Source organism: Oncorhynchus gorbuscha, linkage group LG15, assembly GCF_021184085.1.
Source record: "Oncorhynchus gorbuscha isolate QuinsamMale2020 ecotype Even-year linkage group LG15, OgorEven_v1.0, whole genome shotgun sequence".
NCBI classification, from domain to species: Eukaryota; Metazoa; Chordata; class Actinopteri; order Salmoniformes; family Salmonidae; genus Oncorhynchus; species Oncorhynchus gorbuscha.
Window position 1 is genome coordinate 36,526,919 of NC_060187.1, and position 22,777 is coordinate 36,549,695.

At 44.3% G+C, this 22,777-nt stretch overlaps 1 protein-coding gene across 1 annotated transcript; it reads left to right on the forward strand.

Annotated features, from left to right (window-relative positions):
* The first annotated feature begins 7,732 nt into the window (after window positions 1-7,732).
* Window positions 7,733-21,789, forward strand: LOC123997064 (C2 calcium-dependent domain-containing protein 4C-like). Its single transcript, XM_046301043.1, has 2 exons — window positions 7,733-8,046; window positions 18,802-21,789. Exon 2 carries the CDS (start codon window positions 18,848-18,850, stop codon window positions 20,084-20,086), a length of 1,239 nt encoding a protein of 412 aa, XP_046156999.1. The 5' UTR covers window positions 7,733-8,046; window positions 18,802-18,847; the 3' UTR covers window positions 20,087-21,789.
* The last annotated feature ends 988 nt before the right edge of the window (window positions 21,790-22,777 follow it).

Sequence of the window (22,777 nt, forward strand, 5' to 3'; positions counted from 1 at the left end):
ATTAGGCCTGGTTCTCAGTCAGCGTTCCAACTCATCCCAAAGTTCAATAGGTTTTCTGTCAGTGCTCTGTGCAGGCCAGTCAAGATCTTTCACACCAATCTTGAAATACCATTTCTGTATGAACCTCGCTTTTTACACGGAAAATAGGAAAGGGCCATCCCCAAACTATTGCCACAAAGTTGGAAGCACAGAATCGTCTAGAATGTCATTGTGCCCTGTAGCGATAAGATTTCCCTTCACTGAAAAACAGCCCCAGATGATAATTTCTGCTTCACCAAACGTTGCAGTTGGCACTATGCATTCGGGCCGTCAAACTCAGATTCGTCCGTCGGACTGCCAGATCGTGAAGCGGGATTCCTTACTTAAGAGAACGAGTTTCCACTGCTCCAGAGTCCAATGGCAGCAAGCTTTACACCAGTCCAGCCAAAGCTTGGCATTGCGCATGATGATCTTAGGCTTGTTTGCGGCTGCTTGGCGATGAAAACCCATTTCATGAAGCTCCCAATAAACAATTCTTATGCTGACCTTGCTTCCAAAGGCAGTTTGGAACTCGGTAGTGAGTGTTGCAACCGAGGACAGACTATTTTTATACGCTTCAGCACTCTGCGGTCCCCTTCTGTGAGCTTGTGTGGCCTACCACTTCGTGGCTGAGCCCGTATTACTCCTAGACATTTCTACTTCACAATACCAGTACTTTCAGTTGACCGGGGAAACTCTTGCAGGGCAGAAATTTGAAAAATGGCATCCTATTTGAAAGATGGCATCCTAGGATGGTGCCACATTGAAAGTCACCGAGCTTCAGTAAGGCCATTCTACTGCCAATGTTTGTCTATAGAGATTGCATGGCTGTGTGCTAGATTTTATACACATGTCAGCAACGGGTGTGGATGAAATAGCAGTAGCCACTAATTTGAAGGGGTGTCCACATACTTTTGTATAAATAGTGTATTATCCAGATATTGACTGTTCACAATTGGTGGTCTATAGCAACTTCCCACAATAATAGAGTTTAGGTGAACCTGTAGCCATATCACTTCAACAGCTTTTGACAAAGTCAATAGCTGTTTGTCATGCCATACTTGAGCTCTCCTTTGTTTACCTCTTCAGAACAGGCTGAGTCATGAAGTGTCACGGTTGATACAGTATTTGCCAATCACTGAAGAATGTCAAAGCCAGTTTACTTACCTACAGCTTTCTTAAGTTATGTCTGTCTCTTCAGTGTCTCTGTTAAAGTGTCAGGTGTGTTATGGTTAAAGAGCCTGACAATTCTAATTAAAGTCTAATCCAAATGTTCATTTAATCTTGGGCATCCTGTTTGTGTGTCAGCTCCCAATTCTATTAGGTGTCTGACAGCAAAAGGGCATTGTCTGCCCCAGGAGCAATGAGGTGCCTGCAGGTTTCCATCGTTGTCTGGCTATACCTCTCACAAACGGGTAATGAAGAATAGAAACACCAATTATATTTTGGGGCAATCAATTAGATGCCGATTTACATGTTCATTGTGTTTTCACAACACAGTTCAGTTCTCTGAAAGTTGTGAGGCCTGCTTTTTCAGAAAAGAACAGAACTATAGTGAGTGGCCAAAGTGAAAAATGCAATAGAAAAGGTAAAAACCAAACATTTTCTGAACAACCTGGACTCAGGGGTAGACATAACATAGTAAATGTAAATCTGTCTCCCTCCATTTAGTATGTTAGACATCTACAAAGTAATAGATATCATCCATTTTGTATGATATGCTACAAATTACAATTTGTATGATGTTACGAAATGGAATGAATATAAAATGTTATGAATTTGCAATACTTATGATAGGGTTATGAATTCCAGTTTGTTGTGACTAACATTAGCTGGGCTAGGATTAGGGGTTAAGGTTAGGGAAGGGTTAGCTAACATGCTAAGTAGTTTTAAATGAGCTAAAACGTAATATTTAGTTGCAAAGTTGCCAGTGATGAGATTTGAACACGCAACCTTTGGGTTGCTGGACATTCAAGTGAAGGCATCTGTATACTAGGTTTGGTTTGCTCCTAGCAGAACTCGGTTAGGCAACAAAAATGTCTGTGCTTCGATACCTCCTTTAAAAGACCTTTGATTGAAAAACAAGAAAAAAGTGACAATTTGACTGTGTCTCTTCTGAGACACTGTAACAACAACAACAACAGCCAGTATACACTTCCTCAAAATTGTCCGAAGCAATCTAAGATCAAGAAATCTGGAATTAATTGATGTTTTTGTCAAGTAGGTCTTAATTGTATAATTTTACATCTAACTAAGATGTTCAGTACAGTATTTCTCAAGAGAATAAAATGTGCATGAAAACTAGTCGTCTCTCATTGAATGATTACTAGGCGTACTACAAAGAGTAGAACTGTTAAGTAATAATCAACGAAAAGGCGTAGAAATTCAACTTCCCTCAAGAAAAAATGTTTGCCGAATAGTCTGAAAAAAACCTGCGGAATGGGTGCTCAAATCTCGGGGTTGAGGTAAAGTGTTGTGAGTGTTGATTCTCATGTGGTTGACACCAGTAGACTTGAAATTGACACCACCAGTTGAATAAATTAAGTGTTAACTACTTAGCATGTTAACCAGGTCATTGCCTTCCTGAAGACAAACAATGTATATGAAATGCTTCAGTCTGATTTTAGACCCCATCATAGCACTGAGACTGCACTTGTGAAGGTGTTGAATGACCTTTGAATGGCATCAGACTGAGGATCTGCATTTGTCCCTGTGCTCCTAGACCAGTGGTTCTTAACCTTGTTGGAGGTACTGAACCCCAACAGTTTCATATGCGCATTCACCGAACCCTTCTTAATTGAAAAAAAAAAATCTAATTCAAAACATAGGTATATATTTGACTGGTGCACAAAATGAACCGTGCATCAACATCACTGTGTTCAAAGAACAAAATCATCAAAACATTTTCACACAGATGATCATTTTCACACAAAAACAAAAACATAATAATGAATATTTACTGCAAATCAGTGTGACTTCTGCTGTTGCCTTTCAGAGACCAGTTCAGAAATGCGCGGCTTCACCTTGGCAAGTGCCACTCTCATGTCATTTTCGCAACAAAGTCTGTTCCTTTTCTTCGTTTTTATGTCCAGCATCCTCGAAAAGGATTGCTCGCAAAGATATGTTGTAACAAACGGTATGAAAATCTCCAGAGCTTTCTTAGCAATAACAGGGTACGTTACCATTTGTTGACACCAAAACGTTGAAAGAGTTGTTGTTCTGAAAAGTTGCTGTTGAACCTGGCTCTGCTGAATTTCAATGATTTCATCGAGGTATTCATCATTGACATCTGTTGTCTCAACACTAAACGTGAACGGCTGTCTCACCCATGCTGGATATGACTCTCTTGTAGGGAAGTATCCGTCGAGAGACTTTGCAAGCTCATCTAAGTGCATGGCAATTGCTTGCTTCAGTTCAGCGGGTACAGAAATGTCTCCGATTCCAGATACATCTTCGATCTTACTTACACAGTCGTCCAGCAGGGGAAAGTTTGCGAAGTTATTGTTCTCTGTTCGTCGTTTCCATAACAGTAGCTTTTTTTGAAAAGCCTTCAGGTTTTCCTCAGCTTCGATGATGTTGACTCCACCGCCCTGCATCTTTTGATTGAGATGATTGAGAGCTGCGAAGATATCGGCCATGTACGCTAAAATGAGAATGAACTCAGAATTTTTGACGCAATCTGCATGACAATGTTGGTGCTCTTGCAAAAACAGGGCTAATTCCACACGCACGGCAAAAACACGATTCAGCACCTGTCCCCAGGATAACCACCTAACGTTAGAATGGTACAGAAGTACCTCGAATTCAGAGCCCATTTCTTTACACAGCTCACTGAAGATGCGATGCCGCAGAGCACTAGTTCGCACATAGTTCACGCATTCAACTACAATTTTTAATACTTCTGCCAGTTTTGGAGGCAAGGTTTTTGTTGCCAACGCATGCCTATGCAGAATACAATGCGTAACAATGATGTGTGGTGCATTGGCTTTCACTAGCGCACCAAAACCAGACTTTCTTCCCAGCATGACTGGAGCTCCGTCCGAACAAACTGCAGAAACCATATCCCACGAAAGATTGTTGTCTTTGAAGAAGTCATCCACAAGTTTCTTCACATCGGCTGCCTTGGTTGTTGTTGTAAGAGGCTTACAAAATAAAAATTATTCCTTTATCACGTCGTCTTTCACATAGCGCACGAATACAGCAAGCTGGCTTAGATTGGAAACGTCTGTGGTCTCGTCGAGTTGAAGGCTGAATTTTGCCGGGCTTGAAATCAGATCTGCAACTACTTGAGCCAAGATGTCTTTGCTCATGTCCTCTATTCTGTCGCTGATGGTGTCATTTCAAAGAGGAATTTGGGATAACTTAACTTCAGCCTCTTTTTCCAGCATGATATTCGCCATCTTCAACACAGCTGGTTTTATGAGTGTTTCACCAATGGTGTGTGGTTTGCCCTGCTTTGCGATCAGGTAAGCAACTTCGTACGATGCTGTGAGGATCGGTTTGTTGATGGGTACAAAGCCGAGAACCGGCAGAGTAGCCTTTTCATCGAATCTGGCTCTCTTCACATTGAATTCAGCGAGCGTTGTGTTCTTGTATTTTCCATCTCCATGCAGCTTAAGGAAGTGTTCTCTTGGTTTTGAAGGTGCTAGACTAGAATTGCTCAACTTGGCATTGCAAATCATGCAGTTAGGACACTGACTCCCATCACGTTCGGTTATACATGTAAATCCATATTGTACATATTCGTCCGACCACTTTCTTTTTTTGCTCGACATAGTAAGTATGAAGGGATTAAAATATTAAGAAAGAAATCACAAGACGTACCATCACCACAGTCACAAACTGAGCGCACCAAATTCCCTGCAGCACAGATAGGCCAAGCGATGTAGCGTGATCACCTGCAGCCAATGATGGCCAAGCGGAGCGTGTCATCACGAATCATATGAATCGGATGTTTGTCTTGACCTCCGCCGAACCCCTGAGACCGACTCACCGAACCCCTGGGGTTCGATCGAACCCAGGTTAAGAACCACTGTCCTAGACCTTAGTGCTGCTTTTGATACCATCGATCACCACATTCTTTTGGAGAGATTGGAAACCCAATTTGGTCTACACTGACAAGTTCTGGCCTGGTTTAGATCTTGTCTGTCGAAAAATATCAGTTTGTCTCTGAATGGTTTGTCCTCTGACAAATCAACTGTAAATTTTGGTGTTCCTCAAGGTTCCGTTTTAGAACCACTATTGTTTTCACTATATATTTTACCTCTTGGGGATGTAACATAATGTTAACTTTCACTGTTATGCGGATGACACACAGCTGTACATTTCAATGAAACATGGTGTAGCCCCAAAATTGCCCTCGCTAGAAGCCTGTGTTTCAGACATAAGGACGTGGATGGCTGCAAACTTTCTACTTTTAAACTCGGACAAAACAGAGATGCTTGTTCTTGTCCCAAGAAACAAAGAGATCTTCTGTTGAATCTGACAATTAATCTTAATGGTTGTACAGTCGTCTCAAATAAAACTGTGAAGGACCTTGGCTCTACTATGCTCTACTTTCCGGCTACCCGGATAAAGCACTAAATAAACTTCAGTTAGTGCTAAATACGGCTGCTAGAATCCTGTCTAGAACCAAAATATTTGATCATATTACTCCAGTGCTAGCCTCCCTACACTGGCTTCCAGTCAAGGCAAGGGCTGATTTCAAGGTTTTACTGCTAACCTACAAAGCATTACATGGGCTTTCTCCTATCTATCTCTATGATTTGGTCCTGCCGTACATACCTACACGTACGCTATGGTCACAAGGCACAGGCCTCCTAATTGTCCCTAGAATTTCTAAGCAAACAGCTGGAGGCAGGGCTTTCTCCTATAGAGCTCCATTTTTATGGAATGGTCTGCCTACCCATGTGAGAGACGCAAACTCGGTCTCAACCTTTAAGTCTTTACTGAAGACTCATCTCTTCAGTGGGTCATATGATTGAGTGTAGTCTGGCCCAGGAGTGTGAAGGTGAACGGAAAGGCTCTGGAGCAACGAACCGCCCTTGCTGTCTCTGCCTGGCCGGTTCCCCTCTTTCCACTGGGATTCTCTGCCTCTAACCCTATTACAGGGGCCACTGGCTTACTGGTGCTCTTTCATGCTGTCCCTAGGAGGGATGCGTCACTTGAGTGGGTTGAGTCACTGATGTGATCTTCCTGTCTGGGTTGGCGCCCCCCCCCTTGTGTTGTGCTGTGGTGGAGATCTTTGTGGGCTATACTTGGCCTCGTCTCAGGATGGTAAGTTGGTGGTTGAAGATATCCCTCTAGTGGTGTGGGGGCTGTGCTTTGGCAAAGTGGGTGGGGTTATATCCTTCCTGTTTGACCCTGTCCGGGGGTATCATCGGATGGGGCCACAGTGTCTCCTGACCCCTCCTGTTTCAGCCTCCAGTATTTATGCTGCAATAGTTTGTGTCGGGGTGCTAGGGTCAGTTTGTTATATCTGGAGTACTTCTCCTGTCCTATCTGGTGTCCTGTGTGTATTTAAGCATGTTCTCTCTAATTCTCTCTTTCTTTCTCTTTCTTTCTCTCTCTCGGAGGACCTAAGCCCTAGGACCACCTCAGGACTACCTGGCATGATGACTCCTTGCTGTCCCCAGTCCACCTGGCCATGCTGCTGCTCCAGTTTCAACTGTTCTGCCTGTGATTATTATTATTTGACCATGCTGGTCATTTATGAACATTTGAACATCATGGCCATGTTCTGTAATAATCTCCACCCGGCACAGCCAGAAGAGGACTGGCCACCCCACATAGCCTGGTTCCTCTCAAGGTTTCCTAGGTTTTGGCTTTTCTAGGGAGTTTTTCCTAGCTACCGTGCTTCTACACCTGCATTGCTTGCTGTTTGGGGTTTTAGGCTGGGTTTCTGTAGAGCACTGTGAGATATCAGCTGATGTACGAAGGGCTATATAAATACATTTGATTTGATTTGGTGGTGGTGTTACTCTACTGTGTTGAGTTCATTTGGGAGGGGCCTCATCATATTTCACAGCATGCTTTGTTGCAGGTTGCTTTTTAGAATGGTTTGTTTTAATATATGAGAAAGTAACTAAGAAAGTTACATTTAACACTGTGGTTGGGTTAGGGTTGGAATTATTTAAGATACTCTTTGAAGATGTAGGGTTTTTGGAAGTTGGGCAGGGACTGTCTTAGTTTCATAATGAAGCTGGTTCCACAATTAGGGTGTCAGGACAGAGAAGAGCTTTGATTGGGCAGAGCAGGAGCTGCCCTCCCATAGGGGTCGGAGGGCAAAGAGACCCGAGGTGGCAGAATGGATTGTAGAATTGTGAACTATTTTATGTTATTCTGCTTTATTCTCTTTTATAAAAAAAAAAATCACCAGTATGTCATATTTTTATTTCAAAGCCTTTAGTTTTGACTGATGCTGGAAATTAGTGCAAGCTATTGAACACAAAAATATAAATGCAACAAGCAACAATTTCAATTATTTTACTGAGTTACAGTGTATATAAGGACATCGGTCAATTTAAATAAATGCATTAGGCCATAACCTATGGATTTATCATGACTGAGCAGGGGTGCAGTCATTGGTGGGCCTTGGAGGGCGCAGACCCAGCCAATCAGAATTAGTTTTACCCCCACAAAAGGGCTTTATTACATACAAAACTACTCCTCAGCACTTGCCCGTTTACGTCACTGGCTATAGACCAGTGCGCCGCGCTTCAGTTTAATAGAATGCTGTCACTGGCTCTCTAGACTAGGATATAATAGTTTTCTCTTATTGGTCGGCTCCCAACATCGCCACCGGGAGAGTGTATAAAATGCATCATAGTCGCTCAAGAAGAGCAAGTCCATCTCTGTTCTCTGGGGTGCAGAGCAGCCAGCCACAGCCATCTCTGTTCTCTGGGGTGCAGAGCAGCCACAGCCAGAGCCAGCCAGCCTAGTTCCGCAAACAGTGTGAGATCCAGAGGAGGCGAGAGAAAACACCTGTTACGGAAGAATCAAGTCGACAAAGCAGCCTCCACGTCTTCAGTAAGTGTATTAAGCTGAATTCAACAGGTATCTAAAATGGTATATTTTTCTCACTCAAGGGTGAGAAATTAAATATATTCTGCGACGGGAGAGCATAGGCTACACCAATGGTATAGTCTACGAACTTCTTATTTGCACTTGTTGCACTTTATTTTATGATGGGCTAATACACACTTATACATGATTGATTTCTTATATAATAAATTGACGTTCTTACGATGGGTACACCAAGTGTTTCTAAAAATCAACGGAGATCCGTCTTCATTCTCTTTAAAGGCAAAGTTATTATCAATTCAAGATTGTGCAAATTCATCACAAACTAGACCGGCTAGGATTTTGTCTGTATCGTCCATCTCTTATCAACCGCACAATTCTACAACCCTAGTCAAAACATCCTATCCTAAAAAATATATGTATATTATAATCCAAAAGAAAAAACTGATTTTGGAACCTACCCTATATGATTGTGTAGGATATAATCCTATAGGACTGGTTTCAAAATCTGATAGTTTTTCTTTTTGATTCTAATATTTTTTTTATTGGAATCCTATAGTAATTGTTTACAAGGGTTACATTTTATTTTAAAAAGAAGAGCTGAGTTATTTAAACGTAATATTTTTTTGACAGGACAGATAGGGAGACTGATATCGAAGTGGTTAATTAAGGGCACAGACAGTCGGCGGAGGCGGGGCTCAAACCTCTGTCGCTGAGGGGGGAAATGGGGTCCGGAGTTTAGACCGCTACACCAGACTCCAGGACATTGATAGGAATTTTCTATTAGATTCTTGTATATAACATCATATAGGAGTCCAATAAGACTGGTTCCAAAATCTGAAAGGATTTTTCTATTGGATTCTAATTGGACCCTTGTATTGGAATCCTATTCATTTTGTTGATGGGAATTGTATATATGTTTCCATTACATTCTAAAGGAGCTATCCTCAACTTGGCTATACACTATTGTTAACTTGGCTGCTTAACACATGGCGCACACACCCTCCAAATGTTTTAGACAATTGAGACGGGAGCCTAGTGGTGAAGATCGTTGGGCCAGTAACCGAAGGCTCGCTGGTTTGATTCCCCGAGCCGACTGGGTGAAAAATCTGTTTATGTGCCCTAGTCGCTCTGCTAAATTACTTAAATGTAATTACCTATGAAAGTGGACACGTGAATTATAACTTCATAAGCAGCCAATATCGCCACTTGAGATGATGATCCTATATTGGGGAACCGCTATCTCGTGCACTTGTTTCCCCAAGTTCCAAGGGAGTAAGCATCTGCGTCACACATGAACTGCAACAACAATAGATATGAAACCAACTGTGATTGTTTGCAAGGTTGTTTACATTTGTGTCAAAACGGTGTGCTATTTGACATTACAGCCAAACAGCATAGAGCTAGATTAACAATTTGATATAATGTTAATGTGACATAGGTATTGGTTAAAAAAAGATGACCTATTTCAGGTGTGCCAAGAGGTCAATAGCAGATACACCCGGAAGGGAAATGGGGACGGAGTGCCTTCTGCTGATGGGGGGGGCGCAAGGTACAATCCTGGGAGGGAGGGAGTTGTGCGATTGGGAGTCCCATATGGTGTCGCACAATCACAGCCGGTTGTGATACAGCCTGGAATCGAACCAGAATCGAACCTGTAGTGACGCCTCGAGCACTGAGATGCAGTGCCTTAGACCACTGCACCACTCAGGAGCCCCCCAAGTGAATCCCTGACTATTATATATGACTATTATATATTAAATTAAAGAAATGCTCTTATCTTTGTAATACTGTACTAAATGTTTTATTTAGCTATGTAAAGATGGTGTACATTCTAAGGGAAAACCCCCAACATACTGTGTTTTGTATAATTTGTATATATACTGAACAAAAATATAAGCGCAACATGTTAAGTGTTGGTCCCATGTTTCATGGGCTGAAATAAAAGATCCCAGAAATGTTCCATACACACAGAGGGCTTATTTCTCAATACATTTTGGGCATAAATTTGTTTAGATCCCTGTTAGTGAGCATATCAAGAAGCTATTTAAACAGCATGATCATTACACAGGTGCACCTTATGCTGGGGACAATAAAAGGTCACTCTTAAATGTTTTGTCACACAACACAATGCCACAGATGAGGGAATGTGCAATTGGGGCTGCAGGTAGCCTAGTGGTTAGAGCGTTGGGCCAAGAGCACTGGATCGAATCCCTGAGCGAACAATTTAAAAATCTCTCTTTCTGCCCCTGAGCAAGGCAGTTAACCCACTGTTCCTCTGGCACCGAAGACATGGATGTTGATTAAGGCAGCCCCCGCACCTCTCTGATTCAGAGGGGTTGGGTTAAATACGGTAGACACATTTCAGTTGAATACATTGTTGGACAACTGACTAGGTATCTCCCTTTCCCAATTGGCATGCTGACTGCAGGAATGTCCACCAGAGCGGCTGCCAGAGAATGTAATGTTTATTTCTCTACCATAAGCCACCTCCAACGTCGTTTTAGAGAATTTGGCAGTACGTCCAACTGACCTCACAATCGCAGACCACATGTATCCATGCCAGCCCACGACCTCCACATCCGGCTTCTTCACCTGTGGAATTGTCTGAGACCAGCCACCCGAACAGCTGATGAAACTGAGGTGTATTTCTGTCTGTAATAAAGCCCTTTTGTGGGTGAAAACTCATTCTGATGTGCTGGGCCTAGCTCCCAAGTGGGTGGGCCTATGCCCTCCCAGGCCCATCCATAGCTGCGTCCCTGCCAGTCATGTGAATTCCATAGATTAGGGCCTAATTTATTTATTTCAATTGACTGATTTTCTTATATGAACTGTAACTCAGAAGTTTGTTGAACAAGGTGAACTGTACTGGTGGTCATAATGAAAATGAACTTGCCGTCTTGGATCACTCCTATATTGTGGTGATGAATGAATCCGAAATGAATATAGAATTGTTTCCAAACAACGAAAATATTGTAATTAATGTTGTATTGCACTGGAACAAATGACAACAAACTATAATTTAATGGGTTAAATTAAGAAAAAATGATAATATGATTATGATGACAAAATCCTAAAAGATTTATCAAAAACCTATAGGATTACTTTTGATTTCCAATAGGAAAAAAGTAGTCCAGTAGGCTTCCAAAATGATTATGATAGTGGTGACACAAAATCCAATAGGAATGATTTTGATTCCCAATAGGAAAAAGTAGTGCAATAGGATTCTGATTAGAGGTGACATAAAATAGGTTATGTGGGAAGCTAGCGTCCCACCTGGCCAAAAGCCAGTGAAAATGTAGAACGCCAAATTCAAATAAATGACTATAAAAATCAAACTTTAATGAAATCACACATGTAAGATACCACATTTGTTATGCAGGTGAATGAGGACCCAAAAGCGACTTGGCGAAAACAGAGTTTTTAATCCAGTAAGAAACTTTACAAAACAAAAAGCATAATACTACTCGTAAAGACAAGAACAGACTGGAGACTTGATCGAGAACTGCAGGTTGCCTCGGGAAGGCACTTGAACCTAGCAGACTCAGACACCTGCTCACCACGCAGCATCTGAGGGAAACACGACACGACAGGGCAAAACATAGACACAGCACGGTGAATTATAGATGAGGATCCGACGGGGCAGGAACGGAAAACAAGGAGAGAAATAGGGACTCTAATCAGGGAAAAGGATCGGGAACAGGTGTGGGAAGACTAAATGATTGATTAGGGGAATAGGAACAGCTGGGAGCAGGAACGGAACGATAGAGAGAAGAGAGAGCGAGAGAGTGAGAGAGGGAGGAGGAGAGAGAGGGATAGAAAGAGGGAAAGAACCTAATAAGACCAGCAGAGGGAAACGAATAGAAGGGGAAGCACAGGGACAAGACATGATAATTAATGACAAAACATGACAGTACCCCCCCACTCACCGAGCGCCTCCTGGCGCACTCGAGGAGGAACCCTGGCGGCAACGGAGGAAATCATCAATAAGCGAACGGTCCAGCACGTCCCGAGACGGAACCCAACTCCTCTCCTCAGGACCGTAACCCTCCCAATCCACTAAGTATTGGTGACCCCGTCCCCGAGAACGCATGTCCATGATCTTACGTACCTTGTAAATAGGTGCGCTCTCGACAAGGACGGGAGGGGGGGAGGGAAGACGAACGGGGGTGCGAAGAAAGGGCTTGACACAGGAGACATGGAAGACAGGATGGACGCGACGAAGATGCCGCGGAAGAAGCAGTCGCACAGCGACAGGATTGACGACCTGGGAGACACTGAACGGACCAATGAACCGCGGAGTCAACTTACGAGAAGCTGTCGTAAGAGGAAGGTTGCGAGTGGAAAGCCACACTCTCTGGCCGCAACAATACCTTGGACTCTTAATCCTGCGTTTATTGGCGGCTCTCACAGTCTGTGCCCTGTAGCGGCAAAGTGCAGACCTCACCCTCCTCCAGGTGCGCTCACAACGTTGGACAAACGCTTGAGCGGAGGGAACGCTGGACTCGGCAAGCTGGGATGAGAACAGAGGAGGCTGGTAACCCAGACTACTCTGAAACGGAGATAACCCGGTAGCAGACGAAGGAAGCGAGTTGTGAGCGTATTCTGCCCAGGGGAGCTGTTCTGCCCAAGACGCAGGGTTTCTGAAAGAAAGGCTGCGTAGTATGCGACCAATCGTCTGATTGGCCCTCTCTGCTTGACCGTTAGACTGGGGATGAAACCCGGAAGAGAGACTGACGGACGCACCAATCAAACGACAGAACTCCCTCCAAAACTGTGACGTGAATTGCGGACCTCTGTCTGAAACGGCGTCTAACGGGAGGCCGTGAATTCTGAACACATTCTCGATAATGATTTGTGCCGTCTCCTTAGCGGACGGAAGTTTAGCGAGGGGAATGAAATGTGCCGCCTTAGAGAACCTATCGACAACCGTAAGAATCACAGTCTTCCCCGCAGACACAGGCAGACCGGTAATGAAGTCTAGGGCGATGTGAGACCATGGTCGAGAAGGAATGGGGAGCGGTCTGAGACGACCGGCAGGAGGAGAGTTACCCGACTTAGTCTGCGCGCAATCCGAACAAGCAGCCACGAAACGGCGCGTGTCACGCTCCTGAGTCGGCCACCAAAAGCGCTGGCGAATAGACGCAAGAGTGCCTCGAACACCGGGATGACCAGCTAACTTGGCAGAGTGAGCCCACTGAAGAGCAGCCAGACGAGTGGAAACAGGAACGAAAAGGAGGTTACTAGGACAAGCGCGCGGCGACGCAGTGTGCGTGAGTGCTTGCTTAACCTGTCTTTCAATTCCCAGACTGTCAACCCGACAACACGCCCATAAGGAAGAATCCCCTCGGGATCAGTAGAAGCCACAGAAGAACTAAACAGACGGGATAAGGCATCAGGCTTGGTGTTCTTGCTACCCGGACGTTAAGAAATCACAAACTCGAAACGAGCGAAAAACAACGCCCAACGAGCTTGACGGGCATTAAGTCGTTTGGCAGAACGGATGTACTCAAGGTTCTTATGGTCTGTCCAAACGACAAAAGGAACGGTCGCCCCTCCAACCACTGTCGCCATTCGCCTAGGGCTAAGCGGATGGCGAGCAGTTCACGGTTACCCACATCATAGTTGCGCTCAGATGGCGACAGGCGATGAGAAAAATAAGCGCAAGGATGAACCTTATCGTCAGACTGGAAGCGCTGGGATAGAATGGCTCCCACGCCTACCTCTGAAGCGTCAACCTCGACAATGAATTGTCTAGTGACGTCAGGAGTAACGAGGATAGGAGCGGACGTAAAACGTTCTTTTAGAAGATCAAAAGCTCCCTGGGCGGAACCGGACCACTTAAAACACGTCTTGACAGAAGTAAGAGCTGTGAGAGGGGCAGCAACTTGACCGAAATTACGAATGAAACGCCGATAGAAATTAGCGAAACCTAAAAAGCGCTGCAACTCGACACGTGACCTTGGAACGGGCCAATCACTGACAGCTTGGACCTTAGCGGAATCCATCTGAATGCCTTCAGCGGAAATAACGGAACCGAGAAAAGTAACGGAGGAGACATGAAAAGAGCACTTCTCAGCCTTTACGTAGAGACAATTCTCTAAAAGGCGCTGTAGGACACGTCGAACGTGCTGAACATGAATCTCGAGTGACGGTGAAAAAATCAGGATATCGTCAAGATAGACAAAAACAAAGATGTTCAGCATGTCTCTCAGAACATCATTAACTAATGCCTGAAAAACAGCTGGCGCATTGGCGAGACCAAACGGCAGAACCCGGTACTCAAAATGCCCTAACGGAGTGTTAAACGCCGTTTTCCACTCGTCCCCCTCTCTGATGCGCACGAGATGGTAAGCGTTACGAAGGTCCAACTTAGTAAAGCACCTGGCTCCCTGCAGAATCTCGAAGGCTGATGACATAAGGGGAAGCGGATAACGATTCTTAACCGTTATGTCATTCAGCCCTCGATAATCCACGCAGGGGCGCAGAGTACCGTCCTTCTTCTTAACAAAAAGAACCCCGCCCCGGCCGGAGAGGAAGAAGGCACTATGGTACCGGCGTCAAGAGACACAGATAAATAATCCTCGAGTGCCTTACGTTCGGGAGCCGACAGAGAGTATAGTCTACCCCGAGGAGGAGTGGTCCCCGGAAGGAGATCAATACTACAATCATACGACCGGTGAGGAGGAAGGGAGTTGGCTCGGGACCGACTGAAGACCGTGCGCAGATCATGATATTCCTCCGGCACTCCTGTCAAATCGCCAGGTTCCTCCTGAGAAGTGGGGACAGAAGAAATGGGAGGGATGGCAGACATTAAGCACTTCACATGACAAGATACGTTCCAGGATAGGATAGAATTACAAGACCAATTAATAGAAGGATTATGACATACTAGCCAGGGATGACCCAAAACAACAGGTGTGAAAGGTGAACGAAAAATCAAAAAAGAAATAGTCTCACTGTGGTTACCAGATACTGTGAGAGTTAAAGGTAGTGTCTCAAATCTGATACTGGGAAGATGACTACCGTCTAAGGCAAACATGGGCGTAGGCTTGTCTAACTGTCTGAAAGGAATGTTATGTTTCCGAACCCATGCTTCGTCCATGAAACAACCCTCAGCCCCAGAGTCAATCAAGGCACTGCATGTAGCACCCGAACCGGTCCAGCGTAGATGGACCGACATAGTAGTACAGGATCTAGATGAAGAGACCTGAGTAGTAGCGCTCACCAGTAGCCCTCCGCTTACTGATGGGCTCTGGCCTCTTACTGGACATGAATTAACAAAATGTCCATCAAATCCGCAATAGAGGCACAGGCGGTTGGTGATCCTCCGTTCCCTCTCCTTAGTCGAGATGCGAATCCCTCCCAGCTGCATGGGCTCAGTCTCAGAGCCAGAGGAGGGAGATGGTTGCGATGCGGAGCAGGGAAACACCGTAGATGCGAGCTCTCTTCCACGAGCCTGGTGACGAAGATCTACCCGTCGTTCTATGCGGATGGCGAGAGCAATCAAAGAGTCCACACTGGAAGGAACCTCCCGAGAGAGAATCTCATCTTTGACCACTGTGTGGAGTCCCTCCAGAAAACAAGCGAGCAGCGCCGGCTCGTTCCAGTCACTAGAGGCAGCAAGAGTACGAAACTCTATAGAGTAATCCGTTATGGATCGATCACCTTGGCAAAGGGAAGCCAGGGCCCTAGAAGCCTCCCCACCAACAACTGAACGGTCAAAAACCCGAATCATCTCCTCTTTAAAGTTCTGGTAATTGTTAGAACAATCAGCCCTTGCCTCCCAGATAGCTGTGCCCCACTCTCGGGCCCGGCCAGTAAGGAGTGAAATGACGTAAGCAACCCGAGCTCTCTCACTAGAGTATGTGTTGGGTTGGAGAGAGAACACAATATCACACTGGGTGAGAAAGGAGCGGCACTCCGTGGGCTGCCCGGAGTAGCAAGGTGGGTTATTAACCCTAGGTTCCGGAGGCTCGGCAGGCCAGGAAGTAACAGGTGGCACGAGACGAAGACTCTGGAACTGTCCAGAGAGGTCGGAAACCTGAGCGGCCAGGTTCTCCACGGCATGGCGAGCAGCAGACAATTCCTGCTCGTGTCTGCCGAGCATGGCTCCTTGGATCTTGACGGCAGTGTTACGAGCCTCTGTAGTCGCTGGGTCCATTCCTTGGTCGGATCCTTCTGTTATGCAGGTGAATGAGGACCCAAAAGCGACTTGGCGAAAACAGAGTTTTTAATCCAGTAAGAAACTTTACAAAACAAAAAGCATAATACTACTCGTAAAGACAAGAACAGACTGGAGACTTGATCGAGAACTGCAGGTTGCCTCGGGAAGGCACTTGAACCTAGCAGACTCAGACACCTGCTCACCACGCAGCATCTGAGGGAAACACGACACGACAGGGCAAAACATAGACACAGCACGGTGAATTATAGATGAGGATCCGACGGGGCAGGAACGGAAAACAAGGAGAGAAATAGGGACTCTAATCAGGGAAAAGGATCGGGAACAGGTGTGGGAAGACTAAATGATTGATTAGGGGAATAGGAACAGCTGGGAGCAGGAACGGAACGATAGAGAGAAGAGAGAGCGAGAGAGTGAGAGAGGGAGGAGGAGAGAGAGGGATAGAAAGAGGGAAAGAACCTAATAAGACCAGCAGAGGGAAACGAATAGAAGGGGAAGCACAGGGACAAGACATGATAATTAATGACAAAACATGACAACATTAAAGCTACACTTGTTATGGATCCAGCCAACATGTCAGATTTCAAAAAGGCTTTTCGGTGTAAGCAAATGATGCTATTATCTGAGGATAGCACCTCTGTAAACAAAGAGAGAGAAGCATATTTCAACCCTGCAGGCGCGACACAAAACGCAGAAATAAAAATATAATTCATGCCTTACCTTTTACGAGCTTCTTTTGTTGGCACTCCAATATGTCCCATAAACATCACAAATGGTCCTTTTGTTCGATTTATTCAGTCTATATATATCCAAAATGCCCATTTATTTGACGCATTTGATCCAGAAAAACACAGGTTCCAACTTGCGCAACGTGACTCCAAAATATCTCAAAAGTTACCTGTGAACTTTGCCAAAACATTTCAAACTACTTTTGTAATACAACTTTAGGTATTTTTTTTTAACGTAAATCGATAAAATTGAAGACTGGATGATCTGTGTTCAATACAGGAGGAAAACAAACTGTAGCTAGCTTTCTGGTCATGCACCTCTAACTAACAGTACACTTGAAGTGACCCTCGTTCTGAACAGGGCTACTTCTTCATTACACAAAGGAAAAACCTCAACCAATTTCTAAAGACTGGTGACATCCAGTGGAATTGGTAAGAACTGCAAAGAAGGTCCCTTTGAAATCTGGATTCCCAATGAAAACCCATTGAAAAGAGAGTGACCTAAAAAAAAAATCTGAATGTTTTTTCCTCAGGGTTTCGCATGCTAAATAAATTCTGTTATACTTACAGACATGATTCAAACAGTTTTAGAAACTTCAGAGTGTTTTCTATCCAAATCTACTAATATGCACATCTTATCTTCTGGGGATGAGTAGCAGGCAGTTGAATTTGGGCATGCATTTCATCCGGACATGAAAATACTGCCCCCTGTCACCAAGAAGTTAAGGATTTTTTGACTAAGGAATTTAACAGAAGAAATAGAATAACATTTCCTATGTCTGTTGAAGTGGATCTCAGTGATGTGCTAAAGTGTTATTTTGGCGTCACATTTTTAAATGAACCAGATGAAACCTTAACAAAATTAGCTGTGGTTCAAAGATAAATAAACGTAATCTAGGCTTCATTTGTTATTTTGACTAATGTAGACTTTATTATTCCACAAGAGTAATTTGCTGTGCAACATGTTGGCATAGTGTAGGTTACTTACTGCAACACAGAATGTACTGTATGAGTAAATGTACAATAATTGTGTTTTCTTAGCCTTTGTAAATCAGTCATGTCCTATGTACCTCTTATTTAGGCTGCACAAATGATTTATTTATTCAACATCTCTATCCTAAATAATTATCAACTGGGTGGCTCGAACCCTGAATGCTGATTTGGTTGAAAGCCGTGGTATACCACAGGTATTACAAAACAATTATTTTTACTCATCCAATTATGTTGGTAACCATTTTATAACCCATTTTCACCTACCTCATCCCCATACTGTTTTTATACTGTTTTTTATTTATTTACTTTTCTGCTCTTTTGCACACCAATATCTCTACCTGTACATGACCATCTGATCATTTATCACTCCAGTGTTAATCTGCAAAATTGTATTATTCGCCTACCTCCTCATGCCTTTTGCACACATTGTATATAGACTGCCCATTTTTTTTCCTACTGTGTTATTGACTTGTTAATTGTTTACTCCATGTGTAACTCTGTGTTGTCTGTTCACACTGCTATGCTTTATTTTGGCCAGGTCGCAGTTGCAAATGAGAACTTGTTCTCAACTAGCCTACCTGGTTAAATAAAGGTGAAATAAAAAAAAAATTTTTAAAAAATAATAACAATAAGGCACCTCAGGGGTTTACTGGCCATCTATCACACCCCATCGGTCCTTATTGATTCAATATAAACTTGACACATTGGTGTCCATTTAGTTGTTTTTCTAGTTTTTAGATTCAGTTAACCATTTCTGGCACAGCTATAGTAACAGCTACAATGTGATTTTCTCAGTGTATTAATTAATATATTTCACAACAATAACTGCTGCCTTGTTTGTGATTTTGCCTGCAGACAGAGAAACACCCCCGTATCTCACTTGCTGAAGCCCAGTGGGACCATGTGGGTTCTGGACAAGATCCGTGGGTCGGTAGAAACCACTGTACTCCGGAGAGGGGAGAATGGAGACAAGGAGGGCAATACTCCAGCCTACAGCAATGTTCTCACCCCTGATAAGATCCCTGACTTCTTTATTCCCCCCAAGCTGGTCTCCTGCCCCCCAGAGCCTGAGACCCTGGACGTCGTCAAGCCCAAGGAGGGCCTTTGGCTCTCGGCCTCTGAGCAGACCATTGGCAGTAAGAAAATCAGCAGTCCTCAAAGTCCTCGTCTGGTCGTCAAGCTGGCTGGGGACACCAAGAACCTGCTGAGGGCAGCAAACCGTCACATCATCCAGATAGAGAGCGCTGATGATGTGGTGGCAGGGGACACCAATGCTGACCCTCAGTCTCAGACTGCAATGTCACTGCCCTACGTCCCCAAGACCCAGACCTCCTATGGTTTTGCCACTCTGATGGAGAGCCCCCACACCCGCCGCAAGGAGTCCCTTTTCCACTGTGACCAGACCAGCCCCCTGACCTCCCCCAACTGCCAGCGGAAGGGGAAGAGCACCGTCAGCGAGGGCAACCACCTCAACCCCCCTGTCTTCAACGCCTCTCACAACCCGTACCGCTACTTTAGTGGAGGGGAGAGTGACACCTGTTCCTCGGCTGAGTCCTCTCCCTTCAGCTCCCCGCTGCTCTCCCGCTCTGCCTCGCTGCTCAAGATCTTCACACATGAGACGCAGGCCAAGGTGGTGAAGGCCAAGAGCAAGTTTGCCCGCCACAGCTCCTTATCCACAGACGAGTGCAGCTCGGCCGAGCCCAGTCCTAACGTGCCACGGCGTCTCCACTCCCCTTCCCTCAACGGTAGTGGGCCGTCGGACCGTGAGCACACCATTAACCTGCAGAATGGCGGCAGGGTGAGGCTAAGCGCCGACTACGATGCCGGCACAGCCCGCCTGCGCATCCGTGTTCTGGCTGCCGAAGAGCTATACGACAAGGTGTACGACATCAAGAGCATCAACTGCTGCGTGTCGCTGTACCTGAACCCTGGCAAGCTGCAGAAACAGAGGAGCACTATCATCAAGAACAGCCGGAATCCTGTGTTCAATGAGGATTTCTTCTTTGACTCTGTGACCTCCGTGCAGGTGAAGAACCTGGCAGTGAAGATCAAGGTGGTGAATAAGGGCACCAGCCTGAAGAGAGACACTCTGCTCGGGGAGAGAGAGATCCCTCTGGAGAAGCTGATCCATGACCTCTAGATTTGTCCTGGAGATACAGAACAGAACTTTGACTGACACTGAATGAGACTATGAATGATAAAGTGCATGAATGGAAGAGATATAGTTGGGATTGATGTTTGCTTGATGCCCCACAGAGAACTGTCTGAAAGGAGCAGTTCATTTATAGTCACTGACTGTTTGGTCTGGTCTAGCAGCTCGTCTCTTAGCTGGTCACCTCCTCAACCTTCTGTTCCCTGAGCCTGCAGCCCTGCACAGTCCAACTTCCAGATCATGTGGTGGACAATCAAATATGGCACAGGCGCATTTGATTGACTCACTTTTTGTCCTCTATTGATCTCAACGTTTTATGTTGCATAGTTGTAACTTAATGCGACTCATCCTCAGACGATTCAGTGTTAATTCAGTTCAGCACTACAACACTTTTATGGATCACTGGGTCTACTATATCCTGATTGTTGTTGCCGTCTACAGTACCACCTGGAGGGAGGACCAATTTGTGGTGTGACCACAATGTCCCAAACCTGGAGGATAGAGATCAGACATCCCCGTATGCATCCTCATCTGCTTGGCATGAATATGTAAATGCAGTTTGTACTTCAGTTTCATAACACTCACAAACCATAGAGAGAGGGAGAATGCATGTCATTTTAAAGAGTGTTTACCAAGTGGTTGAACTTGATTTTATACATAAATGTGGTATTTGTGTGAGACATGACTCAGCGTGGTGTATGTGTGAATTTGTTATCAAGATACAACATTATGACTTGTTTGTTAATTGTCTATTATGTACTGCTCTCTGCTGGAGAGTGAATGATTGGCAGCCCCCCTGTGTAGACAAGCCACCAGATGAGTAGACTGAGAAAGGCAAAAAAAGAACAGTAACACAACTATATTTAAGGATAGTATTCTATTCTCTATTCTATTCTCTATTATATCCTTCTATTCTGTGAAGGATAGTCTTCTATTCTCTGCATGTGCTCTGCTGTCCTTTTAAAATGAATTAGAATAAATGTGGTCTGATTGCAATTTCAAGTAGGAGACAGAGGTTGTTTCTGAAGATGGTTAAAGGGTCAACACATCGATCAGTCGTTGAGATATGTAGTCATTTAACCATGTCAGATATCACTGATGTTTTACAGTATGTAGCCAGTGTTTTTGTGGGTTACATTCCTGTTCGAACCTCGACTATACAAAAGCTCTCCCCAACACCATTGCTTTTCTCCAAGCTTATACTTTATAAAACTCTTGTTGCTGTGTGTGTGTGATCGTTTTGTTATTGTGAAAAATCAGTATGATACTATAAAGTAATTTATTTGTGGGTGTTTATACTATCTATACCTGCTGTACATGGGAGTGTGCTCACTGACTTGTAACCAGTCCCTTTTTTGGCTTACATCAGCATGGCTAAGAAACGTCAATATTGTCAGTAGATTTGATAAAACTTCATTTTCGTAGACCGGGTCAAAATGTAAGTGCATTTATGATGAAAATTCAATTAAGTCAAAAAGTGGGTAGTATATTTTTGGGACTGCCGAACAAGGCCTATTTTTGTAATTGATTGTCTTTTCTAGTTTCTTATATACAGGACCAGTCTAAAATTTGGACACCTACTCATTCAAGGGTTGTTATTGATTTGTACTATTTTCTACATTGTAGAATAATAGTGAAGACATCAAAACTATTAAATAACACATATGAGGTTGGGAGATTTTGGAGGCCAGGTCCTCTGATGCAGCACTCCATCACTCTCCTTCTTGGTCAAATAGCCCTTACACAGCCTGGAGGTGTGCTGGGTCATTGTCCCGTTGAAAAACAAATGATGGCGTATCACTGCAGAATGCTGTGGTAGCCATGCTGGTTAAGGGAGCCTTGAATTCTAAATAAATCACAGACAGTGTCACCAGCAAAGCACCCCCACACCATCATACTGTCTTTCGGATGGGACGTTAAACAGGTGTCCTGACTCTCTGTGGTCATTAAAGATCCCATGGCACTTATCGGAAGAGTAGGGGTGTTAATCCCGGTGTCCTGGCTAAATTACTAAACTGTCCCTCATACCATCATGGTCACCTAATCATCCCTAGCTTACTATTGGCTCATTCATCCTCCTCTCCCCTGTAACTATTCCCCAGGTCGTTGCTGTAAATGAGAATGTGTTCTCAGTCAATTTAACTGGTAAAATAACAGAAAAATAATAAATAAATACATCTTCCTCCATGCTTCACGGTGGGAACCACACATGCGGAGATCATCTGTTCACCTTCTCTGTATCACACAAAGACAAGGCATTTGGAAGCAAAAATCTCAAATTTGGACTCATCAGACCAAAGGACAGATTTCCACCGGTCTAATGTCCATTGCTCGTGTTTCTTGACCCAAGCAAGTCTCTTCTTCTTATTGGTGTCCTTTAGTAGTGGTTTCTTTGCAGCAATTCGACCATAAAAGCCTGATTCACGCAATCTCCTCTGAACAGTTGATGTTGAGATGTGTCTGTTACTTGAACTCTGTGAAGCATTTATTTGGGGTGCAATTTCTGAGGCTGGTAACTCTAATAAACTTATGCTCTGCAGCAGAGGTAACTCTGGGTCTTCCTTTCTCATGAGAGACATTTTCATCATATTGCTTGATGGGTTTTGCGACTGCACCTGAAGAAACTTTGAATGTTCTTGAAATGTTCCATATTGACTGACCTTCATGTTTTAAAGTAAT

Excerpts from the sequence above, each read along its gene's own strand:
- LOC123997064 (XM_046301043.1), top strand. The coding sequence starts at position 18,848 with ATGTGGGTTCTGGACAAGATCCGTGGGTCGGTAGAAACCACTGTACTC.